General features: G+C 41.0%; 1 protein-coding gene across 1 annotated transcript in view; it reads left to right on the top strand.

The window, feature by feature from the left end:
- Positions 1-12,460, top strand: part of VPS35 (VPS35 retromer complex component) — a 31,881-nt gene that overhangs the window by 14,876 nt on the left and 4,545 nt on the right. The window contains exons 9-16 of the mRNA XM_075714828.1: positions 2,583-2,679; positions 2,772-2,920; positions 3,441-3,648; positions 4,185-4,340; positions 8,247-8,369; positions 9,890-10,069; positions 11,241-11,480; positions 12,193-12,336. Of these exons, the coding sequence (XP_075570943.1) occupies positions 2,583-2,679; positions 2,772-2,920; positions 3,441-3,648; positions 4,185-4,340; positions 8,247-8,369; positions 9,890-10,069; positions 11,241-11,480; positions 12,193-12,336 (1,297 nt within the window). The remainder of the gene's footprint in view (positions 1-2,582; positions 2,680-2,771; positions 2,921-3,440; positions 3,649-4,184; positions 4,341-8,246; positions 8,370-9,889; positions 10,070-11,240; positions 11,481-12,192; positions 12,337-12,460) is intronic.

The following is a 12,460-nucleotide window of genomic DNA, read 5'->3' on the forward strand; positions in this document are numbered from 1 at the left end:
TTCTAATGGCTAAATCATATATCAAGGATACTTTACCTTGCAGTTGTGATCAGAGAATGTAATATGCCTTTTCAGAAAAGAGCTAGTTGGAAATGGAGCTACCTTCTTAATTCTTAGTTTACCACTAGCTTCCTGCCCGTTCTTCCAAAAGTGTGTTTTTCCTGTGGAGGTACTGCTTAAAACAGCTTGCACTGAATTCACATACGGGGGAGAAATGGGAACTGAAGTTTTGATTTGTATCCTGAAAGGAAATGGCACAGATTATCAGTGAGTACCTGTACTTTCTTACTGCAGAAAGGAAGTGCACTTACATTACTTATACGAGGGTACATATGTTTGTGTGCAAATAAATGCAAGGACAAGGCTTTTTTGAGGCTTCAAAATCTGGTCTATGTACCAGTGTGTGGACTTCAGTTACCATAGGGATCTTGAGTTCCACTGGCACTCAGCAATGAGCAGGGTTGTTGTGGCTTTGTTTCTTTATCTTCTCTAATACCTGGAGATGGAGCATGTATATTATGCACGACTGGGATAACTTAGGATCTGGAATTTTTTACTTAACGAATCTGTAGTTTGTTTTCTCCAGGTTACATCAGATCTACTTGTTCAGGAATTCAGTCTTATTGGAGTATCTTTTAGTATTCGTGCACTTGGCAGAGAAGCAGCTCTGCCTTCATCCAGAGATGTTCACAGGAATTCATTGGTTTCCTACACTTTGCCATGGCTGAGATTTTTCATAACGTTGTTAGCGTTTAAAAAAAAACAACCACAAAACCCCAGAATCCCAAGAAGCATTGCCTATAGCAATCTAATTTCTGAGACTGTCTTGAGAGTACTTTCAACAGAGGTCACAGGATCCTTTGCGAGGTTCTTACATTAGTATGTAGCAATGTAATTCTTGCAAGAAGGCTTTCCTCATGTAGCTTTTGCTACCTAGAGGACTTACAGCTTTGTATTACCTCCACTGTAAGTTTTCTATTCTTACTGTTACAAACAACAGTAAGCGACTGACTAGCAGTGAACCTGCTGCCCTCCTAGACTTACCGCTACTGTGTTTTGTTGTGTCATTAATAGTGTCTTCCAGAGCCTTCTCATTTGGCTATAGGACAAGGGTAGAGAGGTAGTGGTGTGATTATCTACTTTGTAGTATGGCAACTTGTGCGTTTGACTGTAGTGTTACTGTAAGTGTTGGAGGATATGAGTGGATCTGTTCCTGAAATCCATGCATGTAGGGAAGATGTTGCTCTTGGTTTTGGATTGGAGTTATTAGGAGCAGTTGTTTCAGTATTGTGTAGTTAAGATGTGAATCTGCCCCATACAGGGTAGTGTCCGTTGGCATTTCTCATCTTCATTTCAGCTGGCATGGGGTAATTGAAACTGAACACAACTGACTGCTGATGGGCTTTCCTGTTAAAGGAATCTTTCTGCAAATAGTCTTGCTGCTTTGGGATCTTTCTTGCCTTACTAAACCGTTCGTAGCTTTTAATTATGCTGCCATCTGCCTGCAACTTGATCATACTTTGTAGCATGCTGGCCTTACCCTCTGAGCCATTGCCAAGAAAAGCTGCCTTGTCCCTTTGAGAAAAAGCAGTGATTGTTCTTGGCTTTAGAAAGGCTGCTTGTTACCACCCTAATGAAATATAAGAGTAGTTCAATGTCTATTTTTCCTGGCAGTGAAGTTTTTTGGCACCTCAGCCTTTTCTTAGCTGCCTCTTTGTTTCAGATCCAAAGTTCATTCAGAATCAGAATTTAGAAACCCTGCAAGAAATAACTTAAAATTTTAATCAAGTGCCTTTTCCTAAATATTATTGTAGGTCTTTCTGTAAATCAGAAATGAATAATCCTTTAACGATTAGAAAGCAAAGATAGCAATGCTGAGCTTTTTAAGCTGCAGCTTTGGTAAGGTGCTAGTCTTCCTATAGTGGTTGTTCTTATCTTGTACCCGATTTCTGCAGAAATGGTGGTTGGCATGACTTTCTCCTGTAACAGATAGATAGCTATACAACATCTTTTGGATGCTTGATGAATAGCAATCTCTTGCTTTGTGGTTTTTGCAAAAAAGTATTCTTTTCCACTGCAGATTTACTTTGTATTTTGCTCTTTGCAAACAGTGGAAGTCCCAAACGTGTTGGTCTGTCTTTGAAGACAACGCATAGTTAAGTCAGCATATTCCTGTTTTTTCTCCGGAGACTGTTTTGCAGAGAATGCTACTGGATGTTTAACTTCAGTAATATCACTGAATGGATGCGGGATATTTGCTCTTCCATCAGCCTCCTCTATACCCCTTTCTCTGCTGAAAAGAACAGAACACTTGCTGCTAGCTGAAGAACATGGATTACGAAATGTCCTCCTTGCTCCTTCTTCATCTTGCCATCTCTGTCAGCACTCTTTTCCAGGACTGCTATTTACGAGGCTCAGTTGCTCTTAAGGCTTCTGACTTTCATGAATTTCCTTTTTGCTTGTAATAGAGCTTGCAAATATACCTAAAGGACTTGCTTTTTCTGCCAGTATCTCTTTCTGGCCTGTATCTGAGGAGTGGAAAAACTATGTTGACTAAGCTGCTTTCCTTTATCTGTTACCAGGTTAGCTTTATTTGCACATCGTGAAGATGGACCTGGTATCCCAGCAGATATCAAACTGTTCGACATCTTTTCACAGCAGGTTGCTACTGTTATACAGGTATGGTGGGTATTCTTGCATGTAGTTTGGGGGTTTTTTTTGCAAAGTTATGTGCTTTTTTTCAATCAACTCGGTGCTGTTTTAAATTTCAGTCTCGCCAGGACATGCCCTCAGAGGATGTGGTATCTTTGCAAGTTTCTCTCATTAACTTGGCTATGAAATGCTACCCGGACCGTGTTGACTATGTTGATAAGGTGTTGGAGACAACCGTGGAAATATTCAATAAACTTAATCTGGAACAGTAAGTAAATGTCTCTTGCATCCTCTCTGGAGTGGCAATTAATACTCTAAAATCTTGACTTCTGCATTTCACCACACTTGGCAAGATAGCAGAGACGTGCTTTGGATGTGTAGGATTACTGCTTTTGGGCCAAGCTACAGAGGATCATGATAAACTGACTAACCAGGACTTGCTCACCTGTGCATAAATCCTACTGCGCAGCTGTACAGCTACACAATGTGTATGCCAAGCTGTGTGTAGTCATTATCTATTCATCCCTTACAGCACTCTAGAGTTCTCCTCTTGCTGAATTTGCAGCCAGTCTCTGCTTCTGCTATCAGCAACTTAAAATGTGCAGTTTCCACTGTGTGTCCTAAAGAGCAAGATACAACTTGTTTTGATACTTCATTTCCTATCTCCCTAGCAGCAAGTTGCTTAGATGTTGTGGTATACATCAGAATTGACATTGAGGCAGACTTTAAATCTGTCTACATGTGTGAACTATTGATTAATTGTGTTTTTTGCATATATTTTCTTTTAGTATTGCAACAAGCAGTGCTGTTTCAAAGGAGCTGACTAGACTTTTGAAAATCCCTGTTGATACTTACAACAATATCCTGACAGTTCTGAAACTAAAACATTTTCACCCACTCTTTGAATACTTTGATTACGAGTCCAGGAAGAGCATGAGTTGTTACGTGCTTAGCAATGTATTGGATTATAACACAGAAATTGTGTCCCAAGAACAGGTATGGCATAAGTTAACTTGAAATTCTAGGTATTTAAAGTACTGTTTGAAGACTTGAAAGCACACGCTAAGTGACTTCATGCAGGGCATGCTTTGTTTCCTAGCCTTCATGCCCCTGCCTCCCCATCTTGGTAGCGCAGATTTTATTCCACTTGATAATTGTTCCACCCATGTTCTTAAATACCTTCTCTCTGCACATCTTGCCTAACCTCATCCTAGAGACTACTTCTGTTAGGTTTGAAGAAAGACCCTGAGTCCCCTTAAAACTAGGCCTAGTACCTAAAGAAGGCTGGATAGTACTTTTGGAATCTGAATTTCTTCTGTACTGCTGTGCTGTCCCACTTGTGCTAAGTGGGACCCTTCTTCAGGGACTAAGGCAACTATGTCCTAAAGCATCACCAACTAACAAGACTTTTTCCTAGTGCTTTGTCAGCACTAGGACTAAAGGATAAATGGCTGTAAAGATGTTCCCAGTTGCTGTCAACTTACACTTAGAGACTACTCCAGTTTAAACAGACCTTATATTGCCTTTAACAGGTTGATGCTATCATGAATTTGGTATCCACGCTAATCCAGGATCAACCGGATCAGCCTGCTGAGGATCCTGACCCCGAGGACTTTGCTGATGAGCAGAGTCTTGTGGGAAGATTTATTCATCTTTTGCGTTCAGATGACCCTGACCAACAGTATCTGGTATGGTGATCAGCGCTTCTGAATGCTTGTGCTCTCTGAACTGTCAGTCCTTGCATTATTTACTATACAAGAACTTAGTGTAGGTGAGAGCTGGAGCATCACTGCTCTGGCACTACAAATTCAGTAGAAAACATTGTGTGACATTTTTAATGGTAGTATGAGACATTTTTATTTGGAAAAGGCAGGTGAGGACTTGAAAAGCGTTCATGGAACTTTTTGGCCCATGAGGTGGCAGTTTGGGTGCAACTAGATTGGCTTGTGGTAACTCTTAATTAACATTCTGACAACTTCATATAACCATCTATCTAAAGCAGCAAGTGAAATTCAGAGCACTGTGCCATTTGCATGCTCTTGCTATCAAAATACACAACAAAGCTCAGAAAATACAGCTAATATGTTTGGCCTCAGGGATTTTGGACTCATTGCTTGGACAGGCGTACTCTTCGCTGGGTAAAAAACTGGTTGGGTGGCCGAGCCCAGAGAGTAGTGGTGAATGGAGTTAAGTCCAGTTGGCGGCCGGTCATGAGCGGTGTTCCCAAGGGCTCTGTTTTGGGGCCAGCCTTGTTTAATATCTTTATCAATGATCTAGATGACAGGATTGATTGCACCCTCAGTAAGTTTGCAGATGACACCAAGTTGGGTGGGAGTGTCGATCTGCCGGAGGGTAGGATGGCCCTGCAGAGGGACCTGGACAGGCTGGACTGATGGGCTGAGGCCAACTGTGTGAGGTTTAACAAGGCCAAGGGCCGGGTCCTGCACTTCAGTCACAACAACCCCATGCAACGCTACAGGCTTGGGGAAGAGTGGCTGGAAAGCTGCCTGGCCGAAAAGGACTTGGGGTGCTGGTTGACAGCCGGCTGAACATGAGCCGGTGGTGTGCCCAGGTGGTCAAGAAGGCCAACAGCATCCTGGCTTGTATCAGGAATAGTGTGGCCAGCAGGAGCAGGGAAGTGATTGTGCCCCTGTACTCGGCACTGGTGAGGAGGCCACACCTGGAATACTGTGTCCAGTTTTGGGCCCCTCAGTACAAGAAAGACATTGAGGTGCTGAGGCGTGTCCAGAGAAGGGCAACGAAACTGGTGAAGGGTCTGGAGCACAGGCCTTATGAGGAGTGGCTGAGGGAACTGGGGTTGTTTAGCTTAGAGAAGAGGAGGCTGAGGGGAGACCTTATCGCTCTCTGCAACTCCCTGAAATGAGGTTGTAGTGAGGTGGGTGTTGGTCTCTTCTCCCAAGTAACAAGCGATAGGACAAGAGGAAATGGGCTCAAGCTGCGCCAGGGGAGGTTTAGATTGGATATTAGGAAAAATTTCTTCACGGAAAGGGTAGTCAAGCATTGGAACAGGCTTCCCAGAGAGGTGGTGGAGTCACCATCCCTGGAAGTGTTCAAAAACGGGTAGATGCGGCACTGTGGGCCATGGTTTAGTCTAGTCTACCCTTAATTAGTTTAGTGTGGACTTGGTAATGTTAGGTTAATGGTTGGACTGGATGATCTTAAAGGTCTTTTCCAACCTAAACGATTCTGTGATTTTAATTAGTGTAAGTTACAGTCTTCATATAGCATGTTAGTTTACTGCTGCTTAGTGGTTACAAATGTTCTTCTCTGCTTGGTCTGTCCTTAACAGCAGATTTGATACAGCCTTGACACTTAACACATTATGTTACTCGTAACAGTTTGATCCATCAAAGCTTTATGTAGCTCACTGATGTTAATCTGCTATTTCTGGCTTTAGTTTATTTCAAGTTTAAATGATCTCCCTGTATTGAGAAATGTGTGTTGGGGCAGAGGGATGGGGATATTCTGTCTATGCAAAATCTGTAGGAGAAGCTGGCAGAAGATGTGCTGAAGTTGGATGCTGTTACAGATTGCAGCAGCTAGTTAGCTCTACTCGGAGCTCAAGCCTGAGTAGGGACTATTGTGAAGTTACAGTTAGTGTGCCTGTAGAATAGACCAACGTAATCCAGTAGAAGGCTATGCATATCATTACTGGCATTCATTTAGCTCGCATTTAAAATCTTGTTTTATACAATTTCTTGCTTGAAATGTAGAGCTTTGCTGCAACTTCTGTAATGGGGAGAAGCATGGTTTTAAGGCCTGTACAAGGATTGGAGACAGTTGTGTTTCAGGACCTGCCTTTCATTGACTGCATTATTTCTGAATATTGCTGGAGTAAGGCAGGAAGGTCACCCAAGTCCTCATTCACTTCAAGAACTATATGGGTTGATTACAGCTAGTAACTGCCATATCTGTATAGGATAACTGTGGGTTTGGTTTTTTCCCCTAGTAGAGAACAAAGCTTCCCTCAAAGGGATGCTGGTGCTAAGGGAGTTGATGTATTTTTTACCCCAAAAGAATTTGCATAGCTAGAGATGTTTAAGCTGTTTTTGCAAGGCTTCTGAACGTCAGGCTGTCTTCTTTCTCATCTAGCAATGCTTAGCTTTAATCAGATTGACAACCTTTAAATGCCATCATAGGACTTGTCAAATTACTTCTTGGATAGAATTCTGTAAGCTACTTAACACCTTTTAGTAAAAATGCTTAATAGCTTCTTGATGAGCATCATGAATGCTTGTATCAAATTTTCCTGTGTTACAGGAACAGTAGGAAAAAATCTGAGACTGGGATTTTCACAGCTCTTTCACAGTATCTCACTTTAAATTATGCCTTCTGTATGAAAGAGATCTGAAATGCAAATTCAGACACTTCAGTGCATTACAAGCCAAAGTGGCCAATACAGTGTATAATGGGTGATGACAGATTTCTATTTATTCATGTTGTTTACATGAATTCTAGATGTAATCTAAAAATGTATGTAGGGTTGGACACTGAGCTTCACTTCTAGTGCTTGTTTCAAATTTGTAATGGGACTGCTATGACCAGAAAGCAAGGTAATACCCGACTGTAGTAATGAGACATCTTTGTTCTGACACTTAAACAAAAAAAAACCCCTGCTTGTTAACTCTGATCTCTAGAAATTTTCTGTATTTTGGTTTCAGAAGTTCTAGTGTGAAATCTGAGTTTTGTTCCCTTTGAAAGGGAGTCAGGTTATTACAAACAACAAATGTAATGTTCAGCTTGCTTGGAACAGATTGATTACTTTCTCTTCTGATACCTGGAGTAGTTCTTCTTCCTGAGAATTCTGTTATGAGAACACATGACTAACTATAGTGATAGGTAGGAATAATCCCAAAGTAAGGGGAAGAGGAGATGTGAACAGAGCTCCTTAGTCTGTCTCCACAGGTTTAGAACAAGGGTGACAGGCAGAAAAGTATTGCATTCATGTGTGCACAGCTTGTGCTCAAAACACTGAAAGGCAATAAAAGAAGCTGGCATTAATGAGCATAATGAAAAACTAAAAACAAGGAAAAATGGCAAAAGTTGGGGGTGTGGCTACCAGAATGTGGCACTATAGTCCTTCTCTCAGAATTTGAGAAGCCTTATTGATTTAGGTGTTTAGCTTCGTGAAACTCGATTTCTTTCTTTTACTTTCTTACAGGCTACTGTAAGGAAAAAATAGTCCTTTTTGTAGCTTCCATTGAGTTGAGGACAGAATGTATCTGATGTCATTATTAAAAGCAAGTTCAGGCAACTTCCATCTCGCTGCACAATCCAAAATGTATCTGCAGTGAATACAGTACAAGTGTTGCCTAACACTTACTGAGCAGCTGCAGGAAAAGTTTGGACAGATACCACATAAAAAGCTACAGAGACTGCACAGATTTAATTCAAGTAAAGCAACTTGTATGTTGCCCCCCCGCCCCCCCCCCCCCCCCCAAATACTATAATTTATTTGATGCTAACACCATGTCTTTCTGATGTTCTTGTTCCATAGAGTGCAGATTAAGTTATAGATGCAAATAACATACCTCTTCCAAGAATTCTCTAAGCTTACAGTGCTTCTGTTTTAGATCCTAAACACTGCCCGGAAACACTTTGGTGCAGGTGGGAACCAACGTATTCGTTTTACACTGCCACCGTTGGTTTTTGCTGCATACCAGCTTGCTTTTCGCTACAAAGAGAACTCCAAAGTGGTAAGTTGACCTCTAGGTAACTCTTGTATACCTCCTTCTTTTTGGCTTTCTTAAAAATGCATTTTATCTGGCTACAGTGTGCTAAGACTTGATACAGAATGCTCATAGTCTTTTTTTTTTTTTTCTCGAGGCAGATTTTTATTTGAGGTGTGAATGCTTTTTAATTTAAGGAGGATTTTTATCAATTCATATTAAATTACCTCAGCACTTGAGGAATGGTAAAGCAGAAATTGGCTAGTTGTGTTTATTCATTAAAGTGACTGATGGTGTGTTTTTACATGGAGACCAAAGAACTACCACACTGCAAGTGATGGCATGAAACTGATTTAAATCTGGATATTGAAATTCATCAACTTCTACATCTGTAGCTATACTATTTTAATGTTTCCAAAAGCAAGTGCTTCTTTGTAGGTCAACTTACATGGTAGTTGCAAAAGTGCACACTAAAACAATCACTGATCCATTTTGGCCCTTTAATGCTTTCTGACTGAGAGAGTGTCCTGGTTTCAGCTGGGATAGAGTTAATTTTCTTCCTAGCAGCAGGCATAGTGCTGTGTTTTGGATTTAGTAGGAGAAGAATGTTGATACCACACTGATGTTTTTAGTTGTTGCTGAGTACTGCTTATGCTAGTCAAGGGCTTTTCAGCTTCCCATGCTCTGCCAGGCGCACAAGAAACTGGGAGGGGGCACGGCCAGGACAGCTGACCCAAGCTGCCCAAAGGGCTATTCCATACCATATGACATCATGTTCAGTATAGAAACTGGGGGGGGTTGGCCGGGGAGCAGCGATTGCTGCTCGGGAACTGGATGGGTATCGGTCGGTGGGTGGTGAGCAATTGCATTGTGCATAATTTGCTTTGTATATTATTATTATTATTATTTTATTGTTACTATTATCATCACTATTTTACTTTATTTCAATTATTAAACTGTCCCTATCTCAACCCAGGAGTGTTTCTCACTCTTACTCCTCCGATTCTCTCCTCCATCCCACCGGGGTAGGGGGAGTGAGCAAGCGGCTGCGTGGTGCTTAGTAGCTGGCTGGGGCTAAACCACGACAGATAGTTAGCTTAAATATGTATTTTCTCTTACAGTGGGGGATATATTTTGGGGAAATAAGTTAAAATGCTGTTTGTTAAAAACAAACACTTCTCTTCCACTTCTGATTGCTTCAGACTGAATAGAATTTTTCTCCACTTAGCTAATTAGGCTTTTGCTCATTTATGTTCTAAGTGTAGCTGGGGTAACTGCAATTCAGTGTAGACTTCTGAGAAAGGTTTCTATGAGCTGGTAGGAAAAATGGGTGTGAACTTTCTGTGAATGGAAGAAATACTTTGTGAAGACCCACAAAGGTCACCACAGTACTGCTAGGGCACTCGCTACTACTTCAGTAAGTAAGTGGCTGGAGTGGCATGCAGAAGACAACAGACTGGAGCACTTACAGATTTTATGACAACTTAGATTCTCTTTTCCTTATAGCAGTAGTCTTGTTCAAGCTTTGACTTGTTTCACTTCTCTAGGATGACAAATGGGAAAAGAAGTGCCAGAAGATCTTCTCGTTTGCTCACCAGACCATCAGTGCTCTGATCAAAGCAGAACTGGCAGAGCTGCCTCTTCGTCTCTTCCTACAAGGAGCACTGGCTGCAGGAGAGATTGGCTTTGAGAATCATGAAACTGTGGCATATGAATTCATGTCCCAGGTGAGTGTCTATTACAGTCATTGTCCCGTGCTACCTTAAATTTGGCTTGGGTAGTTTTCCTGAACATTGAACTATCCAGTGTGATTTAAAACATGTGAAACGATTGACAGCTAATGCTACTTAGGTAGAAACTCATCTTCATTCTTGCTTCCCAGGCTGCTGTGGAATTAAGCTCCACTGCTACTGATTTGAATACTCAGTCTGACAAAATGTGATATGTTGCAGTGCTGCCTCTACTTGCATAGTTGGCTCACTGGAGGAGTGTAGCTTTCTTAACGTAAAATGCTCCTTTACTGCATCTAAGACTGTCTCCCAGCTCCTGTTATCTAGACAGTATTGCCCTGACCATAGGCACTTTTTGGAAGTTCTCTAAAATTTGCAGTGTTACTGCCATGCTGTGCTTTGCCAATCAAAATCCTTGTATTGAAACCTATTGTAACTACTCTGAAAATCCACTTCAACCTGTTACTTGGTCTTAAGCCTTACTTGTTGCAAAAACCTTCCCATCCTCCCCATCAGATAAAGAACCAATGTATTTAATGTTATCCATGTTGCAAGCTTTGTCCTAATCTTTCCTTTAATACTGCTACAAGTGCACATTTTAAATTGAGTTGCTGATAACCTCAGCCTTTGCTGTCTTGTATCAGTTGCCATTGTAGTGCAATTCTGAAGATGAGAGCAGCATGACAATTATGTACCTTCTATTAGAGATACGGTTCAAGATACTCAGTCTTGTGTGTTCTCTCAAGGCTCTTCATCCACGTAGCAGCAGTGCAAACGCTTTTGTTACCTACTCTGACCTACCACTCAACTTCTGCTCTACTGTTTTTTGTTTCAAAGAACCAAATCCTTTTCAGGGACTATTTCTGCTACTGAAGTTCTGTATTTGAACAGATGCTTGAAATGAGGAAAAATTCTATCTTCAGATTATACATAGGACCACATTTGTTTACTATGACCACTTAAGAAGTATTTCTTGCAAGATTTACTTCCAGTCTGTGGATTTAACTTGATTTTGACACTTTCAATGAAAGATCTTGTTTCCTGCCTGGAGCTTTTAACAAGTGTAAAACTGGACACTTTCCTGCCATGTTACTAGCAGGTGTGATTTGGTGGTTTTTCCTGATGTGTTCTAAAGCAGTGATTGAGTCTTGCTTTCTCCTTTGACTAGGCCTTCTCTCTATATGAAGATGAAATCAGTGATTCAAAAGCACAGCTGGCTGCAATCACCTTGATAATTGGGACATTTGAGAGGATGAAGTGCTTCAGTGAGGAGAACCATGAGCCTTTGAGGACTCAGTGTGCACTGGCAGCCTCTAAGCTCCTTAAGAAGCCGGACCAATGCCGGGCTGTGAGCACTTGTGCCCATCTGTTTTGGTCTGGCCGAAATACTGACAAGAATGGAGAAGAGGTAAGAATAAAGCGACAGCAGTGTAACATATACTACCTCAGAAACATAGTTCCGCCTTTCTTCTGAAGGCACTTACTTCTAAAGCAGATATATCACTTAGTGATGTAGATTTGGTTGGAATGTATTCTAATACATGAGGCTTCTGAATCTCACTGCAGTGTAAGCTGCATGAATACAAAAATGGAGAAAACTCAAATTTAAGTACCATGCAAGCTTTTGAGTGTGAACTAGTTTAAGACTAGTTGTCAAAGTACAGTCTGCATTTTGCACGTGTTTATTATAGTAGCTGTGTTTGCATGTGAACTACTAAACTTCCAAATTAAAAATACAAGTTGATGAAGTTAAAGGCTTAAAAAAAAAAAAAGTGTTCTTCAGGGCTTGTCACATAAGCTGTTGTAATTACAAAGAGCAGTGTTGGAAATCTGTTTCTCAAAGCATGCATTAGTGTACATATTGCAAAATTTGAGTTCACTGATTTTGTAATTGAAGGCTTTCAACAACTGTTCATGTTATTGCCTGATTTAGGAAAACTGAAAATTGGTGGCAGTTGGGCAAGATAAGCTTTCAATGACAGCTTGTTCTGCACAGTTTGTGTAGTTTTGTATTTCTGTGGTAGACCACTGGGAAATGCCGTATATGTGCCAAGGGAAGAGATACTGGAGCTCCCTAAGGTTCTTTTATTTCTTGTAACTTTTGGGTTTTTTCTTTCTAGCTTCATGGAGGAAAAAGAGTAATGGAATGCCTAAAGAAGGCTCTGAAGATAGCAAATCAGTGCATGGACCCTTCTCTGCAAGTCCAACTTTTCATAGAAATTCTGAATAGATATATCTATTTTTATGAAAAGGAAAATGAGGCGGTGAGTGGAAATGCATTCTCTATTGCTTTTTTTTTTAAAGAACATTTAAGCTCTTCATTCACACTACACCTGAAGTCATGTCTCTTCAACTTGCTCTGTAGTCTCTCATGAGAGGCACAAGTTT

Source organism: Pelecanus crispus, chromosome 8 (genome assembly GCF_030463565.1).
Source record: "Pelecanus crispus isolate bPelCri1 chromosome 8, bPelCri1.pri, whole genome shotgun sequence".
Lineage (NCBI taxonomy): Eukaryota > Metazoa > Chordata > Aves > Pelecaniformes > Pelecanidae > Pelecanus > Pelecanus crispus.